Source organism: Gobio gobio (assembly GCF_949357685.1).
Source record: "Gobio gobio genome assembly, chromosome: 1".
Taxonomy (NCBI): Eukaryota; Metazoa; Chordata; class Actinopteri; order Cypriniformes; family Gobionidae; genus Gobio; species Gobio gobio.
The window spans coordinates 71,987,462-72,011,457 of NC_137097.1; the positions used below are offsets into that span (position 1 = coordinate 71,987,462).

The window sequence follows — 23,996 nt, forward strand, 5'->3', positions numbered from 1 at the left end:
TGGCACGTTAATGTTTCCCTGGCCTAAAGTCTAGTACTGCCACCTTGTGTTGACACTGTGAAACTGCACGATTTGTTAATTATGCGTGGCAGCCCACATATATTTGAATAGACACACACGCTGCAGGCTGTTTAAACATTTGGACACCCCATGTCTAATCAATTGAAGTAATTAAACTTTATTAATTTATGAAAATGTTAACAATAATGTTACCCTATGGAATGTTTTTGTGTTCTATTTTAATTTTCTGGATTCTGTGTTTTATGATTTAATATACATTTTTATCATCAAAACGGGTGTTAATCAAATGAATGCATAAACGCTTAACAATTTAAACTTTTAAGGTGTCATGAACTGGCTTTTTGAAAAAAAAATGTATACTGTTGTCTGAGGTCAACTAATGACGTTAGATTGTTTTTTACATTCATAAACATCATAGTGAATAAGTAATAGGCTATTTTCTGCCCTGGTTTTGAGGCTCTCTCCTGGAACGCTCTGTTTTAATGGGTGTGCCGCACTGAAGACTTGTAAGTAAACGCCCACTGCTATGATTGGATAAGCGTTGCATATTTAATGAGCGTCGGATCCCCCATGAGTATGTGTGAGGTAATAGGCTGTGCTCACGGTCACTTTTTGTCCAATCACAGTGGAGGAGGGGCGGGACAACCTACACCGACCAATCATCCAACTTGTACACCGACTGAACAACAATATTAGAGAAGTTAATACTGCTTTTACTGCATTTTTTATATTCAGTAATATTCTTCAAAATGAGATGCTAGTAACACACTACTGCCATGGATATTCTGTATCATATTCACAGCAATCAAAGTATCTCAGATGGAAAAACGCTGCCCTTGCAAAGCGCTTTCAAGCGCCACCAGCTGGCCGTTTTCAGAAGAGCACCAGGCGTTTTTTAGCTGGCTAAAAATGCTTTGATGTAGCCTATAGGATGATCATTTTTATTTTACCTTAAAATTACATTGACTTAATTTGATTTAAAAAGCACCTGCATCTTAGTTTTTTTCGTTGCACTAAACATTATTTGATTTAACATTTTGGAACAATTATATACTTTGGTTTTATTGAATTTCACTGGTAAAGACTTTTTTTCTTTACACTGAATTTAAAAACAAATGCTGATTTAAGTAACATCTTTGTTTGGATTGCAGAATATGCAGTTGTTGCCTTTAATTTCACCTTTCAGCCTTTTCATTTCCAATTAAATTTCCCGTTAATTTCAGATTGCGCACTTGTTTTCATTAGCCAAAAGCCAATTTAGCCTGTTAAACACCAAATAAACATCTTCTTCATGTATACTTTCATTCTTTTATTGTGTAAAAAAAAAATCGTAATCGTAATCGCCCATGTAAAATCATGATCGGTGCATCACTAATTAATTCATTCATCCTGTCTGCAAATCCAGTCTCTTGCTTACAAACGAATCCGTGGTTAAATGAAGAGAACAGACATGCAATGTCTTCCCCACATGAGCTGGATATTCATTAAAAAGAAAGTTCAACCACACATTCCTAATGGGGCTGCGCACTATATCGAAATTATCGAAATATCGCAAATGTACACATCGCAATATGCATATCGCAAGGGCACGCAATATCTGAATGATTTTAATAGGCTACTTCAACATTGTGAAAAGTGGACGTTTTAGGTTGACGCATATCGCAGAGAATAGACTGAGAACACGACTGTTACTCATGTGACTTGCTTGACGTTAAGAGGAGTTATTAAACACAATAACTTGCGAAAAACAACTCCTTGCAGTCTCGCGCTGTCTGACACACACACACACACCGAGATGTGCGCACAAGCCGTTCTTTTTTCGTGTCTTGTTACACACTCGAACTGTCAAAGCTTCCTTTTCCCAGCAAGAATGCGAAACAACACACAAATGATATCGTTCTGTTTTTAAATAATTTGTTTTAAAATATAACTTAAAATTTAATCAATCTCTCGTTTTCTGGGCCTGGTGTCAATAAAAGCTTTTCTTTGACTAACAAGGAAGTTTTCAGCTCCGAAACGTACAGGATATTCTTAAATCACGATTCACATTTATATATCAAAGGCTCAAGGGAAAGTTGATTTCTCAATTCATCACCCCTTTAAAATAAAAGTGCTCGTTTGCCACAAAGTGGTCTACACCTTTAAACTTTTTAGTTTTACAAATCATCACATTAAAAATAACATTAAAATTGGGTGCACTGTGTGAATGAGTTGAACACTTTCATCTCATTTTAACACAACCTTGAAAATATTGATAATCGTGATAATTTGGGTCACTATAATCATGATGTGACGTCCCATCCCTAATCCAAAGGGACTCCAGGTATGTTTTATCAGTGAATGCCTGACCTAGACGTGGCTAGCGCAGTGATGATGGTTTACTGAAAGGGGACTGGTTTACAGCACGAGTTGTTTATAAATGTTTGTCCTTAGCGGTTTTGTGCGTCTGTGAAGTTGTTGCTAATTAGCCTGCCACTTCTCTAAAGATTAGAACGGAGCCACGTCCACATGCTTTAATTATCAAGAGATCAATCCGTCCCACCCGCTGAGCTGTGCAGTACGTCCAGATGGTTTGCAATAATGGACAGCACGTTTGAGGAAGAGATGCTTTGAGTTACAATATTGATCAAGACGCTAAAGAGCATTTAATTAGTGGAGATTCGCTCTTATTGGCTCTCTGTCAGCACAAAGAGCTGCTGACGTTTCCACAGATGCCATGACCAGGCAGAATCCGTGTGTGTGTGTGTGTGTGTGTGTGTGTGTGAAGGACTCAAACACGGTCAAAAACCGACGTTTGTTATTGTTAATGGATGAATCAGCATTTTTATGAATCAATTAGCATTTTTTGAATGAATGATTCAATGATTCACTCATAATTGTTTAATTACTGGATGAATCAGCATTTTTATGAACCAATAAGCATTTTTTGAATGAATCTCTTGAATGAATGATTCAATGATTCACTCATTGTTTAAGTACTGGATGAATCAGCATTTTTATGAACCAATTAGCATTTTTTTAATGAATCTCTTGAATGAATGATTCAATGATTCACTCATAATTGTTTAATTACTGGATGAATCAGCATTTTTATGAACCAATTAGCATTTTTTTAATGAATCTCTTGAATGAATGATTCAATGATTCACTCATAATTGTTTAATTACTGGATGAATCAGCATTTTTATGAACCAATTAGCATTTTTTGAATGAATGATTCAATAATTCACTCATACAAACTTAATTGTTTAATTACTGGATGAATCAGCATTTTTGAATAAATGATTCAATGACTCACTCATAAATACTCCATTTGTTTCATTACTGGATGAATCAGCATTTTTATGAACCAATTAGCATTTTTTGAATGAATGATTCAATGATTCACTCAAATACTTAATTGTTTAATCACTGGATGAATCAGCATTTTTATGAACCAATTAGCGTTTTTGGAATGAATGATTCAATGACCCACTCATAAACACTTCATTGTTTCATTATTGGCTGAATCAGCATTTTTTGAACACATTTTTTGAATAAATGATTCAATGACTCACTCATAAATACTCCATTTGTTTCATTACTGGATGAATCAGCGTTTTTTGAACGAATCTCTTGAATGAATGAGTCAATGACTCTCATGAACACTTAATTGTTTCAGTACTGGATAATTCAGCTGGGGGTTTTTTAAAGGTCCCATGGCATGGCATTTTTCTATTATTTTATAGTGTTTCCTGAGGTGTACTTATATTGTTAGTATGATTTTTACATCATAAAATGTCATAATTTAGAAATAAAAGGCATTTTGTCTATACTGCTGTTTGCCCTGTGGCTGAATGCCCTGCTTCAAGAGGCGTGTCTGCTGTGAGACTTCAGTAAAAACGCCCACTGTTGTGATTGGCTGACATCTTTGCATTTGAAATGAGCGGAGGGGGCGTGGTTTAACTTGGTCTACGACGCACGAGCTGCTGCCAGAGAGACGGATGGACGTGAGTTCACTTCTCATCAGTTCTCTCAGCATGTCTCAGTTCAGGGTGAACTGTTGTAGTTACAGCATATACTTCAGGTTATTAGTTTATTTCTAGTCGGAGGGGCTGTCACTCATGTCAGAAAGTTAGTAACTTCAGTAAATTATGGATCAGCGCTGACTCGAGACGCGAACCGTTTAGAACGATTCAGTCCGATTTGGTGAACTGGTTCGGTTCACTAAAAAGAACCGATTCAAAAGAATGATTCGTTCGCGAACCGGACATCACGGAGACGGAGCGATTGCTAACAAAGTTATTTATAGTAACTACTGAGTTGTGTGAGCGCTGTTTATTGTGTTTGTATCTGAGAGTTCTGAATAAACACGAGTCCCAGTCACACAGAGTCCGTCTTCATCATTATTACCAACTTTGTAACACATGCAATGTACCATTACAGCGAGATGAACGAGTTAGTAAGTTTGATTAAAGCATTATTTCTAGATATGTTCCAATCATATGAATAGCGTCAGTGACGCGCATTGAGTAACTTAAACAGCGCAAACAAAGACACAACAGCAGTAATCGAATGTAATCCAGTTTATTGTGGGAATAGCTGGCTAGCCTAGCCGGAGACCCTCACGCTTACCCTCCTTCTGCTTAATCTCATGCCGCGTTTGGTGCCTCCGCTGTGGGCCAGATGCAGTACTGGGGGTCGGGGATGTTGGAGGCAGAGCTTCGGCGTGTGTGAAGTTTATCTCTAAAGATGTGGCTCTGCCGATGTTAAGCAGAAACTCCCGACTGTATGCACATTTAAGAACAGATAGACGCGACGAGGACGTACAAAAACACTGACTCACAAGATAGAAAACACGAAAACAGCGTTCTGTCGGGAGAGAGAGAAGCCGCAGTGTGTGCACGAATAATAAATAATTAGCTACACATAAGAAATCACTGATAACAGATCAGAAGGAACTGAAAAAAGACTTCTGTTTTCATTTGTACATTCAAACACTGAGAAACTGCCAGCGTTCACTCGTTCACAAGCCATGATCTCTCGAGCGTTTGCATGGGCGTGCCAGATTCTCTGGGTGGAGGAAAGGGAGGAAACCGTTCCTGCTTGGACGTCAAACCAGGAGACTTCAGGATTGGCTAGTCTAGGCCTGTCATTTTCTCAAAGGCAGAGAGAGACAGCCAGAACTCAGTTTTACACCGATCAACATTTCTATCCACTTGGGGACAATATTCAGGCTAGGGGAACTCATATTAATGTTGAAATACCTCATAAAATGAACATTTCATGCCATGGGACCTTTAATGGATCTCTTGAATGAATGATTCAATGTCAATTGTCGCCACCTACTGACTTAACAAAACCCTCGTTATTCGAAGCGCCATGTTACTTTCTTAAAGGTGATTTGCTCTTTGGACAGAATTTTCGGAACTATCCCTTTAAGATGTGAAAAATGGCAAACTAATCTGTAATAATAGTTGTCGTAGTCCCAGTGTTTCCCTCTGTGTCTGCATCTGGGTTTACTGTCATGGCTGTAGACAGGACTAGACCGCTGGAGGAGTGAGTCAAGTTTTAATATCTGTTATAAAACAGTGCAGTGACTATTTTTCCTGTTGTAAGACAGTGAGTCACTGGGAATGGGATTGTGTCTGTCTGGAAATCATTAGGCTTTGCTGCTTTGGTCCGTCTTTGAGCGGATACACCCCAGCTGGTGACGTAATCTAGTTTAAGACTGAACTAACTCAATTCTTGTTCTCTTCTGTAGCTGTCCTGAGTATTTTACACTCATGAAACTTAACATGCTGAAAATATAGACGGAGTCAATCTCTCCTGACGTAAAACTAAATATATGGACGACACTAAATATTAGGGCTTGGTATTGACACAAATTTCACAGTTTGATTTTGATTCTGATTTGATTCAATATCGATTATTTTGGAGAAATGGATCATGTACAATGTATGGCAAATTTCTAGCCTGGGAAAACCCAGACAACTTCCGGCAAATTTAGATTTGCTCTGCAAGTAGTCTGGCAAAGAGTCCATTCAAACCCATTTCTAAACCCCAGAAATCGCGGCACCAATCAGAAACGTTGGGGCGAGCTTTACACGATGACGACAGCGCAGCGACGGTGAAGCAGATTTGCCGCTGCTGTGGAGCATCACTCGTTCGAATCAGCTATCGCGTCTGTTTTAAGCGATTTAATCTTCTCCTTTTCGTTAAAACCCGAGCAAAGAACAACACTCGAAGCCTTTATATCTAAAAAAGATGTTATCGCTGTTTTACCGACTGGATTCGGCAAAAGTCGTGTGGAAAAACGAATGGGTCTTAGCGAGAGTCCTCTGGTAGTGTTCATGTTTTACAAAATATAGTTTTAAGTCCTTTTCAGGAGTGAATGAAGTAGTTTAAAGCTCAAATCTGTGGTTTATTTATAAAGAGAGCGCCTTTTTTTTTAATTTGATCTGCCGTTTTCGGAGTTGTGAGTTCCAGTGGTTCAGCGGCGCTCAATTGATCATTGAGCCTGCCGAGAGACGCCTTTCCTCGGCCAGTCCTTCTGGCGTCTGCCGCTGGCTCTGATGTCTCTGTAGTGGTTAAACCGTCTCGTCTTGTGTAGATCTAACGGCTGATCTTTGCTCTCATTAATCTATAATTTGTTCCTAGACAGATCGTTTTGTCTGAGGGCAAAGTGAAGTTTCATAACTTTATATTTTTAAGATATTAAACTTAACCGTTGTAGTCTCCTGGCGCTGACTTTGACTGAATTGCTTTATTTATTGTATAGCTTCTTATACCTTTTACTTATACTTTTATAATTGCTATTGATGATCACACATAAACTGACATTTAACAAAAAGAGACTGGGTTGTGTTTTGTGTCATATTTAATTTATTACAGTGATAATCATAGCCTATATTATGTGTGTGTGTTTTTTTTAATGTAAACGAAAAGAGGCTGGGTTTTTTATATTTCGTTTTGTTATAAACATGAATTGCCTGCACTACATATACAAATATATACTGAGTGATACTGTCAAGAGCATAGGCGGACTAGTGTCCTCCCGTCCTCGGGAGTTCGTTCTCCGGAGTCAAACTTGGTAAGTCATGGACGCAAGTCAGAAGTTCGCGTACGAAATATGTCCAAACACCACTGCCTCATTTCATAAAAAAATTAAAATTAAACATGATAATAATAATAGCCACACGAATGTGGTTCAGGCAACGCGTAGCTAGGCCTACATTGATTATCTTATATATTTATAATAAAATGAAGTATAAAACACCCTGCCTCTTTTCGTTTACATTTTAAAAATAATATATTAAACATTATTATGTGGTTTAGGTAAGGTGACCAGATTTCTGAAATGGAAACCATTTCTTAAGTACTGGATGAATCAGCATTTTTATTCACCAATTAGCATTTTTTTATGAATCTCTTGAATGAATGATTCAATGATTCATTCATAATTGTTAAATTACTGGATGAATCAGCATTTTTATGAACCAATTAGCTTTTTTTGAATGAATGATTCAATGATTCACTCATAATTGTTTAATTACTGGATGAATCAGCATTTTTATGAACCAATTAGCATTTTTTGAATGAATCTCTTGAATGAATGATTCAATGATTCACTCATTGTTTAATCACTGGATGAATCAGCATTTTTTTGAACAAATCTCTGGAATGAATTATTCAATGATTCACTCATAAATACTTAATTGTTTAAGTACTGGATGAATCAGCATTTTTATGAACCATTTAGCATTTTTTTAATGAATCTCTTGAATGAATGATTCAATGATTCACTCATAATTGTTTAATTACTGGATGAATCAGCATTTTTATGAACCAATTAGCATTTTTTTAATGAATCTCTTGACTGAATGATTCACTCATAATTGTTAAATCACTGGATGAATCAGCATTTTTTTTTTTTTACCAATTAGCATTTTTTGAATGAATGATTCAATGATTCACTCATAATTCTATACAAACTGATTTGTATACAAACACTTAAATTACACTTAATTTTTTTAATAATATTAAAGCTATATGAAATATAAAAAAATTTGTGGTGGCTGTCATAACTTGCCAGATTTATTCAAACATGCATTAAATATTGAAGAAGAAAAAAATATATATATATAATGAATATGTAATATGGTGCATATATCAATAGCTCCTCTCTAGAGTTAATTTTTTATAGCTGACTAACGAGTTTATGGACAGTGGATGTGGTTTTTCTGAGGTAAATGTGACGTTACGTGACATTGTTTACAAGCTGCTTTACTGATGTCTTTCCGCGGTTGAAACACTGATTGAGTGATTCCATGTGATGTGATACGGATTTCGGTAAGTTGTACTGAATCTTAAAACACACGTTCAGATGTTCATTTATGTTTATTTTGCGCTGTAACTGGTGTTAAGTCGGAAGGGAAGATCAGTTCATGAGCCGCTTCTCTTGAGCTGAGCCAGAGCGATCTCACTCCACAGCGGCAAAACGGTATCTTTTTGTTTTTGAATTTCGTAATAAAATGGATGTAAAATGAGACTTTGTTTCATATCAAAAGTTACAAAGCACAAATATTATTGTGATTTATTGGATGGGAGGCGCGCAACAATGCTCGGTTCATTCATCAACTGAAAGCAGGATAACTAATCGATTCTTTGGATTTAAGAATCGATATCGGTTCGTAAAAATGAGAATCGATTAAAACCGAGACCATTTATATTTTTTTTACCCAGCCCTACTAAATACAGGTGTAAACAGGGTCTAAAAAGTTTTGAGCTTGTCCACTTTCAACCACTACCAGAGGTAGTGCAAAACACATTTGACCAGACTGCTTTCATAGTGTAAACGTTCATGTGGTTGAGTGTGTTCATATTTAACTTTTCGTCCATTAGATGGAAAGATCTGAACAAGCCCTTACATTGACCCGCCCATAGACCCTAACCTTGAAGAAATCAGGACAGATGTGGTTGAAAGTGGACAAAAGAGACGGATTAAAACACCAGGTGTAAACGGGAATGTGTCTACTTGTAAACACTAGGGTTGTGCCGATGGACGATATCATCGTCCATCGTGATGGCTGACCGACATCACGATGGAGCGCGACCATCGTGATGCCACGCCCCCGTTGCGAGTGCGACACACACTAATCCTCTTCTATAGTAGTTAAACTAAAAACTTAGCAGGAATTGCTCTGTAAATCAAATTGAGAATGTAACTAATGCATATAGCCTATGCTATTTTAAATACTGTAGGCTAGTCTATGCCAGATATAGCCTATATAGCCTACATTTTGAAATCATTTGAGGCTGAAACATCCATATGCATGCGTGTTTATTTTAGCACTTCCGTCAGTGAAACTACACAGCCTATAAAACATTGAAACGATTTTCAGTAAATAATCGTTACCTCAAGAATATAAGAAAATTAAATATTAGTTAGAAAAATATTTTATTCATACTATTTCCCTGCAAAGATGCGTCATTTACCTCTCTGCGCTTTGAGAGGAATGTGGGACACAAGCTGGAAAGACACCTTTTCGAATATCTTCATCTTCATGTGTTCTCCTGATGTTGCAAGGCAACACTTGTTGTAAAAGTTCTGAAGAGCGGATTTTATCTTCCACAAGGGCAAGACATTTAGGCAATGTTTGATTATTCACTGCCAGAGAAAACGAAACTAAAATCACCGCGGCGTGTGTGTGTGTGTGTGTGTGTGTGTGTGTGTGTGTGTGTGTGTGAAATGCGCTTTTCAAATAGACCGCTATTCTTGACGCGCCTAACCAAGTTTAATAACTAGAACAAACTGTGTTAAATAAAGTTTGAAGTAAAAAGGTATTCGTCCTACAGTGCTTTTTATACTTTACCACAGTAAAGGATGTGAATAGTTAATAGACTTAATTATAAGCAAACGAAAGGAAGAAACGATTATAATCCCTTGCGAAAATGGCGACGTGAGTGAAGATTTAGGAAAAGAAACGAGATGTCCATGTCCATTGGGATAAAATGGACTGGGCCTATTGTTAAATTCACGGAAAATCGAGTGACCAGATCCAGATTGCAAAGCAGAATGAAAAAGTGCTATCTGACCATTATTTTCTTTCTAGGCTAAAAGCTTTGTGCTTCACTCCTGTGGTAGCTAATATTCACGTGCAAGTTGCAACAGCATTCACATACAAAACACTGGGTTAGTAAAATAACGAAATAATTTTTTTAAGAGTAGAAAATAGTATTTATGTAAAGAGATATATTTAAAAAAAAAAGAGCTCAACTCTTAAGTGGAAGGAACCTATTTTTTTCCCCTCACGTGCAACCTAGCGGATGATTCATTATTTGGGTTAGTAAAAATAACGAAATGATAGTTTTAAGTAGAAAATTGTATTTATGTAAAGAGATATAGTATATTATCTACCTATTTACATAATTACACCCCCCCCCCCCCCCCCCAAACGACGATATCATCGACCATCACGATGTTTTACTGTAAACATCGTCAACTGCCAATTTAGGGGACATCGCCCAACCCTAGTAAACACATCTTAATACCAGACGTAAACAGGGCCAGAGATTCGCGGGACTCCCGCAAACTAGAAATATCTAAAAAATAAAAGAACTTGTTGTTCATCTAATGCACAAAAGCAACAAGAACAATATAAAAAGATTTACAGGCGCAAGCATTGCCAGAGTTTCTGTTTCTTGCATGTTTTTACAGTGTTGTGCAATGTAGCCAATCACAGACGCATGTGTTGATTTCTTGAACGCAATGGCCAATCAGATGCATTTAAGATCGAATCCACTCACCGCTCAAAGTGAGTTTTTGTTCAGTAGTGCTGGATAATCCTCATTATAACAAGGAAAAAGATGAATTGTGCAGTCAGCTTCATTGATTACGGAGCGTCGTGAGTTTGTTTATTATTAAGGGAACGCACTGTGCTTTTATGTCAAATTTCTTAACTATTTCATGGACGTACAGAAAAAAAATCAATTTATCAGGGTTTCTGCAGGGTCTAAAAAAGTCTAGAATTTCAAAATCTAAATTTTAGGCCTTAAAAAGTCTTAAATTCGCTTAAATATTCTGTTTTAGGTCTTAAATAATTTTAAACTGGTCTTAATTTTCCTACGTCCATGTAACACTACCTCTAATGCTCATTGAAATCCTGCAGCACTTTAGAATGTTTTTTTAAATTTTATTCCGTGGTAGTTCTTTCTTTCGCTAGTCCAAATATAATTTGCTGTATTACGACTACAAATGAGACCAACATGCAGCTCATATTGCAGCCAATCAGCTTTCATGTTATTGGAGTCTCTTTCAGATTTCACCACAGACACAAAACTAATTTTATTCTTCAGCTAATAGTCCTCCAGTTTTTTATGTTTCTGCTATTATTAAATATAATGAAAAATCAACATGCATTTTTTTGAGATCCTGCATTATTTGTAAACCAAAATAAACAAGATCTATGTTCTATTCAAGATCTATTGTGCATCTAACATAATACATAATATGGTAAATGTGGTGTCCAAATTATGAAAAAAATGCAAATGCTAATTTCTGGAAATTACCACCACAAAATCAGTAATTTTGATCTCAAAAATCACCAAAAAAAGTTGCGAAATCCTGGTGGGATTAAGCTATGAGGAAGAGCAAGTTAATTGATATAAGTTTATCGATTTGTTCAATTTGAATAAATTAATTTACTTTGCAAGTAAATTTGTGACGGCATTTTCTTTATAGGTCTTAAATTTCATTCATAATGGTCTTAAAAAGGTCTCAAAAAGTCTTAAATTTGGCTTTGTGAAAGCGGCAGATACCCTGATTTATACTTTTATGCGGGCGGGAGCGGGACAAAACATGAATCTTGTGGGCGGGAGAAGGTAACGTAGGCTATACTTTTGCGGGAGCTGGACTGAAAAATCCATCCCGTGCCGGTCTCTACCAGAGATTTAGTGGTTAAATCACACTTTTGCTTTTCAGAAATATATATTTTTTAATGTTAACAAGGAAAACAAAGCTACGTTTGGGGTATCTGATCAAACCATGCTTCCTGTGTGAGATCTGTGGTGAATTTTTTTTGTAGTGTGTTTTTGTGGGAGAGATGCAAGGAGATATGCAGGAACAAGTCTGTTTGGAACACACACACACACACACACACACACCACCCACAGGGAGGAATGTGAGGGGTTGAGATCCCAACATTCCTGTTTTAAAGAGCCCCTCGTAGTTGCCATGGCGGGATTGAGCTTGAAACGGCTGCTGGGAGCAGAAACACAGCTCAGATTTTACCCTGAATACACTCATTAAAATTCACATCAACAAAACGATTGTTAGATATCCGACAAAAGCAACTGGCAAAGATTAATGAAGGTTTATTGAAAGAGTCAAGATTGAGAGTGGTTATTTTCTTCTCTGGAGTATACGGTTGTACTTTTAGTTTTTCCTCAACATTTTCCATGTTCATTTTCCAAAGTCTTGTTTGTAAATTCACTAATCTTCACTGTTATATTCGTATTATTTACACACAATTGTAGTTATTCATATTTTAAATCTGTCATTTTTAATAGTTTTTGTTCTTTTTAAATATTGACATTTAGGTTTAATTTACTTAATTTACTAAAATTAGTCGTTTTTAGTGCTTTTAGTTAGTGGCCAAGGCAATATTTTAAAAGTTTTTCATCTATATGTCTTTATTTTATTCAAGTTTTTTTTAAATTAACAAATGTTTTTAATAGTTTTAGTTAACAATAATAACATCTAATGCTGCATTTACACTGCCGGTCTTGATGCACAATTCGCATTTGGTGACTATATCCGACGATATCAACTTTTAAAAGCGTCCCGTATCCGATATTTGCATTTACACTATACACTGGCGAAACAGCCCAAGACGTTCTGACCCGGAAAACGACGTAAAACGGCGCGATATGCAAAGGAAGCAATAGATTGAAAATAGAATAGCAATAGAATCGAAATCGATTTGTTCGATTTTGGCTACCAACGATCACCAAAATAGTACAATCGAGAAAAAGCTATTTATTTTGCCATGTTCAGTTTTGCAAGAACACTTATTTTGTCTTGCGCTCTGAATGAAACGCTGATGGTGAGCCAGCCTTTAATATTCTGATCGAGTTACTAGCTGGAATTTGTTGAATATATTTTGCCAAAATGTTGCCTACTTGTTTTCAAGAGATTGTGGAAGTGCACTTTATTGTTGGTCTTATTTATTTGTGGTTATCATTTTTACTTGAATACTTTTATACTTTGATTTGAATATATGTTATATTATTTATTTTAATGGTTCAAAAAGTACAACAAATGTTACAATTTCAATTTAAGAATTGTTGAAAGGTGTCTTTTTAACAAATGCAACACATTCCCAAAGTCATGTGAAATAATCGTGTTACATAATCGCGATTTCAATATTGACCTAAATAATCGTGATTATGATTTTTTCCATAATCGAGCAGCCCTAGGAAGCAATGGATTCAGACAAAATGATTATTCAATGTTTTGCTTTCCGCACTTTCTATAAAGGTCAAAGCATTGCTCTCGTAAGGCGGAGAATAAAAGAAGAGTTCGTCCACATGAGTTGACGTCATTCGCCATTCAATGACGTACGACTCGCATTTACTGGGAAATATCCGATTTGACCGCTTGCATGGCATCCGAATCATATCAGATTTATTACCACGTATGAGTGAGGCCGATCGGAGGATATCGGAATTCATGCAGGTTTTTCTGCTTTTGTTTTAAGAAAGTTATTAAACCGGTTATAGTATGACGACACTTTTTTTGCAACTTATTTCAATATCGTGATAATACCGTATACCGCGATATTCAGCAATTAATCGCAACATGAAAACTTGATATCGGCACACGCCTAAAGCTAATTAAAGGGATAGTTCACCCAAAAATGAAAATTAGTCCATGATTTACTCACCCTCAAGCCATCCTGTGTGTGTATGATTTTCAGATGAGTACAATCGGAGTTGTATTAATAAATGTCCTGGCTCTTCATACACACCTAGGATGGCTTGAGGGTGAGTAAATCATGGACTAATTTTCATTTTTGGGTGAACTAATCCTTTTTAACGTGTAATCTTGTATAGTTGTTTTTGCAGTGTAGTTTCAGTAAATGTTGTGGTTACACTGGAGAGGAATTGCCGTCATGTTGAACATCAGACTGTTGTTTGAAGAGAAGGAATGAGCTGAAGGAATGGACTCATTACCAGCAGATGTTGTTGATAAAGCGTCGCTGACACACGCTGCCCGTTTATGACCGGTGTGGGTCTGAATGGACCTTCACTGGACCGCCGATGTGTTTATCCGTTAGATCATGTGGTTGTTTTTTTGTTTATACGTTAATTATTTATTGTAGTTTGTGCCATATTTCACCTCAGACTATAATCAAGAGCAGATTTGCCCCCTATGGAGATTGCAGGTTTGGTAACACTTTACAATAACGTTTCCTTATGTCAACATGAACTAACAATACTTCTATAGAATCTTAGTTTAATGTTAATCTCAGCGTTTACTAATACTTTTTTTTTTCTTATCTTTTGATAGTTCATAAACGAACATAAACAAATGATGAACAATTGTATTTTCATTAACTAACAAGTCAAGATTAGGGTTGCAAAAGTCTCGTATTTGGTTACACAATACACTGTATTTAATTTAATTCCCATTTAATTCATAGTCAGGAGGAAGGACTAAGAACAGTATTCGGCAGATATTATTCAATAAAGTATCAGGGTTATAATAGTTAAGGGATCAGTTCACCCCAAAATGAAAATGTCCTGATAATTTACTCGCCCCCATCTCATCCAAGATGTTCATGTCTTTCTTTCTGCAGTCGAAAAGACATTTTGTCGGTAGAAAACATTCCAGGTTTTTTCATCATATAATAGTTTTCAATTGCAACCAAAATGCTGAAGGTCCAAATTAATGCAGTTTCAAAGGTCTTTGCTTCAAATGGTACTAGCTTTTTTCAGCTATTCTTGTTGCAGAAATGGTTATGCAGATGTTACTTATTTCAGTGTTCTCATATGCTGGTTTGATCCTCAATTATCAATGTTGGAACTGTGCGATCCCAGTAGGAATAGGGTCTTATCTAGCCTAGCCTAGTGTTGGGTTCGGTGGGAAAAAAAATTCAGAAACATCAGAAACCGAACCCCGTCAAAAAGCCCAATATTTGGCCAAAGCTGAATCCTGGATTCGTTGCATCCCTACTTATGACCAAACAAAATGTGTATATGAGAATTCATATACATTTCCCCCAAATTTTCAATTAATTCCTGTTAAATTTCCAAATTGGAATATTTCCACAAATGCCATGGAAAGTTTCCGGAAATTTACCTGAAACTTTCCGCCCCTTTGCAACCCTAATCAAGATTACAGTTTTTCTCGATTGTTTACACACATTTTCTGAAAGCATGCCTCATTCTCTCAGAACTCTACACACACACACACACACACACACACACACACACACACACACACACACACACACACACACACACAATGGGCAAAACCCCTCAATTTTCCGGCAAAATGAAACTTTACATTCAAAACAACGTTGTTTCTTCTTAAAATGGTATTTTGTTATCAAATGACACACACAAACCATCATACGAATAGACATTTATAAGAACCAGTTGAACACTGATGTGCTCAAACACCATTTATCATAATGACTTGGGTCTGTCAGTGTTACACTTACTACAGACAGTACATGCATAAGTGTGTTATAAAATATTAGAGAATATTGTTTTTATACTCAGAACACACATATATTTTATTTTTCCCACAAAAGCAATGTACATCCCAACCAACACAAAGTTGCACATTAGAGCTGCAACTAACGATTATTTTTTCTGTCGACTAATCTAACGATTATTTTTTCGATTAGTCGACTAATCTAACGATTATTTTTCCAGATTAATCTTATTATTCTTTTTTACTGATTATTGTATTTCAAAGAGGGTAGTGAATTTGTATATTATTTTAACATGAAATCAATGAATGATGACAATATTAATTGTATTTCAGGAAGGGTAGTGAACATAGTATGCCATTTTATAATGAAATATATGAACACAAGAAGCTTTTTAAACATAATATATAATGATACTATTCATCATAAAATGTATACAGAGCGGGCCTAATAAGGAAAAGTTGTTTACTATAGTAGTTGAGTATGATTTACTTATTGATTTGTGTCAAAAGTAAACGAAATGCACTTGTATTTATCTGCAAAAGGTTCACATACAGGAGCTTTCAGCATAGTTGTAATGTATAACTAGTCGTCTATTTTGAAGATACATGTGCATAAACAACGACTAAAGCTGCCAGAAGTTTTTGCCCAAACTTCAAAGACACATTTAAATGATTAAAGTTAGAGGCATATCTTAACTTTAATGTTACTTTAATCATGCAAACTACCTATATACAGCATGTTATTATGCATGTGTTTGGGACAGAGGGGAACCGGGTCGCATTAACAGGAGATATATGCAGCCCATAATAAATAAAAGCACGAGACGTACTGGGGTCGGAGAAGAACACCGGAAAATGTGACCGTATGTTGCAATACACGCGCCACGGTTCAGCTGCGCGAGAGAACACTGGCAGCAGGGTTGCCAGGTTTACACAACAAAACCCACCCATTCGTTACTCAAAACTAGCCCAAAACAAGCCCAATCGCGTTTCGGGGAGGTTATCTGGTAAACATCGCATCGTTCGGTGGGTTAAATATGTGGTGTTTTTTGCTTCAACCCGCGGACATGAGACACAGCCCGCGGCAACAGTGTAGAAGTAGCCCAATTCCGCGGGAAAAAAAGCGGACTTGGCAACACTGACTGGCAGTGTGAAAGCTCCCGCTCTCCACGCGCACAGCTTCGGCTCTGCCACCGCGTGCAGTGTGAAACCGGCGTTACAGAGCGAACAAAGCACAGTTTTATTCGGCTTCTGTTTAAAGTACTCCCACACTTTTGAATGTCGCGGTCTGGCTTTATATGATAAATGATCATTTTCACTATGCCCGGGAGCAGAAGCTGCCATTATTCTAGATCTTCTGTTCCATTCTAGAACGTAAATAATGTGCCGCCGACGCGTCGACGCATTTCACGCACGTCGACGTATTTTCGTAGTCGACGTCATCGACGACGTCGACGCGTCGTTGCAGCCCTATTGCACATACAGTTGTCTACATACAAAACAACAGAAGAATTTACTGTTTACAGTTACAAAACGATTTCCATTGCAGTTTTGCGAAAATTTCCTTTTTCGAATTGCCTGAAAAACCACCTCATGCGAGCGTAAACTTTTTTGCGATATATGGGAGTTTTTGCGAAATTGACGCGTTTCCATTGGCCGTATTTTCAATTCGCAATTTCAATATGCGCAATTTGAAGGGTAATGGAAACGCGGCTAGTGTGACACTACAGACAGTACATGCAAATATGAGAATATTGTTTTTATACTCAGAACACACAAATACACGGTAACATATATTTTATTTTTCCCACAAAAGCAATGTACACAGTGTACATCCCAACCAACACAAAGTTGCACATACAGTTGTCTACATACAAAACAACGGAAGAATTTACTGTTTACAGTTACAGTAATAAAAAAAAACCTATGCTGCTCCAAAACAGAAGAGCTCACCTGTTGGCCTTTAATGCTAAAGCTCTGTTTGCTGATTGACAGCTGTGTGACAGGCGTTTGCCCATGTGATGGGTCAGTGTGCATATTTGCATAGAGATTTTCTGCATGAAAATTGTGTGTAGTGTTTTGAATAAAGCGCAATTTGAGTGTAAAGCAGGAATTGTGCTTGTAGTTTAGGTTCAGGGGTCATTTGTGTGGTCATTGGGTCTCAAGTACCAGTATTTGTGTGTAAACAATTGAGAAAAACTGTAATAGTGATTTTAAAAATTGTTCATTGTTAGGTCTTCTTAGCGAATGCACTAACCAAAGTTAACAAGTCAAACCTTGTTGTGAAGTGTTTCAGCCATTTCAGAACCTGTATCTACTGAAAAATACCAATTTAATTAAATTGATTTGAAAATTTGTGTAAGGAGAAGGAAAACTATTGCCGTGGGAGTTTTGCAAAGGAGCTCAAACTAACTAAACATGCCCAATTAGATAAGGAGGATCAGTTTAATTTGACATGGAAAATGTTAGTTTGTTATATTTTTGCTTCCCCCCGAATCGTCAATGGCAGAAAAGCTAAAAAATTATGCATAAAAACTAGGGATGTCAAAAGATTAATCGCATCCAAAATAAAAGTTTGTGTTTACATAATATATTTGTGTGTACTCTGTTAATTATTATTTATATATAAATACACACACAAGCATGTATATATTTAAGAAAAAAATATTATTTTTATATATAAAACATTTATATTTATATTAGGGCTGTCAAAAGATTAATCGCATCCAAAATAAAAGTTTGTTTACATAATATATGTGTGTGTGTGCTCTGCTAATTATTATTTATATATAAATACACTCACAAGCATGTATATATTTAAGAAAAAAATATTATTTTTATATATAAAACAATTATATTTATATTAGGGCTGTCAAAAGATTAATCGCGATTAATCGCATCCAAAATAAAAGTTTGTTTACATAATATATGTGTGTGTGCTCTGCTAATTATTATTTATATATAAATACACACACAAGCATGTATATATTTAAGAAAAAAATATAATTTTTATATATAAAACATTTATATTTATATTAGGGCTGTCAAAAGATTAATCATGATTAATCGCATCCAAAATAAAAGTTTGTGTTTATATAATATATGTGTGTGTACTCTGTTAATTATTATTTATATATAAATACACAAACATTCATGTATATATTTAAGAAATATTTGCGTGTATATACATTTATATAATCTATAATATATATAAATATAAATGTTTTATATATAAAAATATTTTTTTCTTAAATATATACATGAATGTGTGTGTATTTATATATAAATAATAATTAACAGAGTACACACACATATATTATGTAAACACAAACTTTTATTTTGGATGCGATTAATCGCGATTAATCTTTTGACAGCCCTAATATAAACTAAACTCCACAAAGATACAAACCGAAATGGATCAAAATGCTTGAAATCAAAATAAAGCCTCAGATTGTATGTTTGCAGCCTGAAGACTTTAATCTAAGCGTTTTAATTTCCTTAAAGCCGAGTCCTACTGCTGGTGGGGATTGTGTTTATTCCAGACACGTACGGATGCCGCCTCTGTTTCTGAACGAGAGCTCCTTTCATTTGTTGGTGAATAAGCAGGATAGTCTTCCGCTGCATTCTGGGATAATTGAAGACGCTGGGTGTGATTGGTGTGTGTGTGTGCCAGGTCTGCAGGGGCCTGGCGCAAAGTTTAGTACAAGGCTTGGCACAAAAACACGTCACCCAGTGCCAACCATATGGACCGAGATGGAGAGAGGTGGCCCTTGTCCACCGTGGAGGAAAATCTCTCCGCTTCTGAACTCTTCCAAGGGGCGCTTGTGTACCTTTTGTCCTCTCGGGTTAACAGCTTGTTTATGAATCATAAGGATATTACAATACTGCTGTAATCGTGGCATGACTGAACAACTGGAAGTGATGATTGCTTAATTCGAGATGCTGGAAGCATACTTTTAATGTCAGTTGTTTATTTATTCCACAGGTTCTATTCTCCATCTGTAAAGGAACAAATAATACATACTTTTTGACTCCCCTTGCTATAGTTTGAGTTGTGAGTCTTTAAATTTGTGTGTTTCACTCAGAAAACAACAGTTTTGTATATGTCAAGGACTGAACCAAAAGGCTACCTTTGTTCTAAATGCTGTAACTTTTGATTACTTTAAGATATCGCCACAAAATTTGATCCAGACGCAGACCACATATAGGGGAACATCACCAAAAAAGTTATTATTCTGCTGGCCTATTTCCTTCCTGAGTTATTGAATGTTAAATAAGAAATATTTGTAAAATTATTTAAAAAATATTTTAAAATATTCCCTTTTCTCAGCAATATATTGTCCAAATATAATACAAATTTATATTTTCCAAAAATATAAAATGTTTGCTAACAAAGGATACCTACCATTTGACTCTCCTTACTATAGTTTTGGAGTTGTGAGTCTTTAAAGTTGTATATGTCACTCAGAAAACAACAGTTTTCTAAATTTTTTCATTGTGTCAAGGACTGAACAAAAAGGCTACTTTTGTTCTAAATGCTTTAACTTTTGATTACTTTATGATATCGCCACAAAATTTGATCCAGGCGCAGACCACATTTAAGGGAACATCACCAAAAAATAATTATTCTGCTGGCCTATTTCCTTCCTGAGTTATTGAATGTTAAATAAGAAATATTTGTAAAATTATAAAAAATATATTTGAAAAAATTGCCTTTTATCAGCAGTTTCTCAGCAATATATTGTCCAAATATAATAAATATAAAAATATAAAATGTTTGCTAACAAATGATACCTACCATTTGACTCTCCTTACTATAGTTTTGGAGTTGTGAGTCTTTAAAGTTGTATATGTCACTCAGACAAAAAAAACTCTAAAAATACCTTCAGGGCTTAAGGGGTTAAAGTCTTAAAATGTCTAAAATTAAAAAAAAAATTCTTAAAACGTCTTAGCTAGGTCTGAGTCATAGGCTGTCTGCATATTAACAGGTAACCCAGCAGTTTCTTTGTAAAATAAGTTTTCTGTAAAATATAAATTAGGGATGCACCGAATATTTGGCCACCGAAAAATTTCGGCCGAAAATGGCCCAAAAGTGCATTTTCGGTTTTCGGCCGAAAGACTTTTATCACCGAAACAACATGGACGAAATGTTGTGATGACGCAAACAGAAACCGCGACTTGCACGTGCTTGTCTGAAGCAACATGTCTGCGGTGTGGACGTGTTTCAGTATATCTGAGAAACACCCACATCTGCTCCATGCACAAGCTGGATACTGGAAACTATTGGTTTCCGAACAGTTTCCGAATGCAATCTTTAACAGTGGCTTGTTTTAAGCTCGGAACACACTTCAATCCGAGTTCCCACGCCAACATCGATCAACATGTATCACGAAATTCAAACGATAAATGCCGTTTTGACGCTCTTTAATGTGGCGTCACTGATCACATCACAGTTCAAGCCGCGGCGCGCGCGCGCGCGTCAACAATATCAATCATCCCTTCCTAAAGAATAAACATGAATGAACATCTGAAGGTATGCTGAGGATACATTACAACTTACTGTATGTATCATATGTGGTGTAATCACTCAATCAGTGTTTCAACAGCGGAAAGACGTCAATATAGCTGCAGTAAACTAAACAATGTCATGTAACTTTAGCTTCACATTTACCTCAGGCAGTCATTCAGTGTCCACAGAATTTTATTCACTAGAGTAAATCAACTCTTTCACTAAATATATGCTCTATATTAGCCGTTATATTCATTATATTCTACTTAACCTGTTAGTGATGTCTTGATTATTTCATGTATGTTTAAATAAACCTGTCATGAATTATACACAGACACTGTGTATAAATGATTATATTTCAAAAATATTTTATAATCAGATTTAGAAGTTATTGCAAGAACTGCCTTATGTGAAGTTTAAATGTTTGCTTACTATGTTATTTGAGTGTTGATTATTACACCTAATGCACTTTCTTGTAGTAGTCAGAAATATGAAAATTTGTATTAACATTATAATGGTGTAATCAAATATAGGCTTATAAGCTTTTGTTTTATTAACATTTTTAGTTTAGTGAATTTAAACTAAAATTCACCCCCCCCCCTTTTTTTTGATCATAATATATTGCATAGCCTGCATTACACTCACTGTATTTGATAATAGCCTTCAATATCAACATTGTTTTTAGGACATCCTTGGGCAAGATGTGAAATATAAAATTATTACAACAAATACATTTTTATCCAAATAGAAAAACATAGAAAATACAGGTGTGTGTGTATATATACCGTGTATCGCCATTCAACCAAAAATCCCTAATCTCTAGTGGTTTTGTTGCTTTTTCCAATTTCGCCATTGACAGAGTGGAACTATTGTTGGAGCTGTGTTGACTGAAATAGTCCAAACATACGAAATAACTTTAAGAACAATTACAATTAAAACTGAAATTGGAAATCACAATGCGTGAAATTAAAGTAAATGTCATTGCAGAAGTGTTAGATGAGACTTAAGACTGATCACTTCTAAACTAGGGATGACAATTTCCATAATTTCCCATAATCGAACTGTAGCTGCATCCATATTTCTTAAATGTATGCAAATGTTGCTGTTTATTGGTGCATTTAATTTGGGAATAATTGTGATTTCTATTAATGCTATTATTTATTGAACATGGTGGTTTTTTTTTTTTACTAATGCTGTATTTTTTTTAAATTGTGCATCGTGAAATGCAAAACTAAAATACCAGGTGTGTGTGTGTGTGAGCCGTGTTCTGTCATGTTTTCGTGGATGAGGTGACTTGTTTACTCCTGAGGCTGTTAGTGTTGAGACTGAATATTAGTTCATCAAGGGCTGGTTAAATTTAGCATCGCTTGGAGAGATACTTAATCTCCTGAGCTTTATTACCACAGTCGTCTTGGTCATAAGAGAACTTATGTTTAAAGCACATGGAGGGTGTTTACATGCATCTAATAATCGCACACCAGTTACTAAACCGCACATGTAAACACAAACTGTTATCAAGCAAAGACGCCTGTTTCAGTTTGGCATGTAACCAACTTTAATGTCCATACTGCAGCTCATCCGCTGGACCTCGTTTATCATCACACATTAATGGTTTAAAGCGTTCTCACGCAAACGAAAACTGTCACTTCAGACCCTTTTTAAAGGTTAAACGCCCTCTTTTCCAGCACTCACGCTCCACCCGTGTGAATCTTTGTTTCGGGTTCATGTTGATTCTTGTTCGATCCGTAAGGATTACATCTCTTTAGTTACAAAGGTGTCTTTCTCTTTCTCAGGTGCACATTTCGGTTCCCCAGTACGAACATCAAAATCACGTTCACAGCCCTGGCGAGCGTCAAGCGTGAGAAGAGGGAACCGGAGTCTCCGGTGAAAGCGGTTCAGCCCCAGATCTCCCCCTTAACCATCAACATTCCCGATAACATCGCTCACCTCATGAGCCCCTTGCCCTCGCCCACCGGCACCATCAGGTACACACACACACACACACACACACACACACACACACACACACACACACACACACACACACACACACACACACACACACACACACACACACACACACTCACACACACACTCACACACACACCATCAGGTTGAGAGATTTATAAAAGATATAAAATAAAGATAAATCCAATATTTGTATGATTTTGTTTGGCGAGGTGATAGATTAGATACATTTGAGTGTGTTAAAAGTTATGTTTTAAAGGGTTAGTTCACCCAAAAATGAAAATTCTGTCATTAATTACTCACCCTCACGTCGTTCGAGACCCGTAAGACCTCCGTTCATATTCGGAACACAAATGAAGATATTTTTGTTGAAAGCTGATGGCTGAGAAAGGCTTCAGATAGGCCTCCATTGGCATTCAGTACATTTACACTCCCAAGACCCATAAAAGGCACTTAAAATGTCATTACAAAGTCCATCTCACCACAGTGACTCTACAATAATCTTACGATGCGACGACAATAGTTTTTGTGCGCAAGAAAAATCAAAATAACACCTTTTTCCAACTTGTTATTGCCTTCCGTGTGTGCCTCCACGACGCATGCGCGAGAATATGACGTAGTGCCGGCGTTCGGTAATCCATGAAATGCACACTTTAACCCCATTTTGAGCACTACGCCGAGACCTAAAGCACGATCAATGTAGAATTCAACAGCTTAGACACGCGCGTCTTCCTCTGCTTGTAAACAAATCGCTTCTGGGTCATGTGTCCGAACGCCGGATCTACGTCATATTCT

At 36.3% G+C, this 23,996-nt stretch overlaps 1 protein-coding gene across 5 annotated transcripts in view; it reads left to right on the forward strand.

Moving 5' to 3' along the window:
* The window catches only part of foxk2b (forkhead box K2b), a 96,178-nt gene that overhangs the window by 57,530 nt on the left and 14,652 nt on the right, over positions 1 to 23,996 (forward strand). For all 5 annotated transcript variants that reach the window (XM_079813679.1, XM_079813681.1, XM_079813683.1 and 2 more), the window contains one exon: positions 23,027 to 23,218. In XM_079813679.1, coding sequence (XP_079669805.1) covers positions 23,027 to 23,218 — 192 coding nt within the window. The remainder of the gene's footprint in view (positions 1 to 23,026; positions 23,219 to 23,996) is intronic.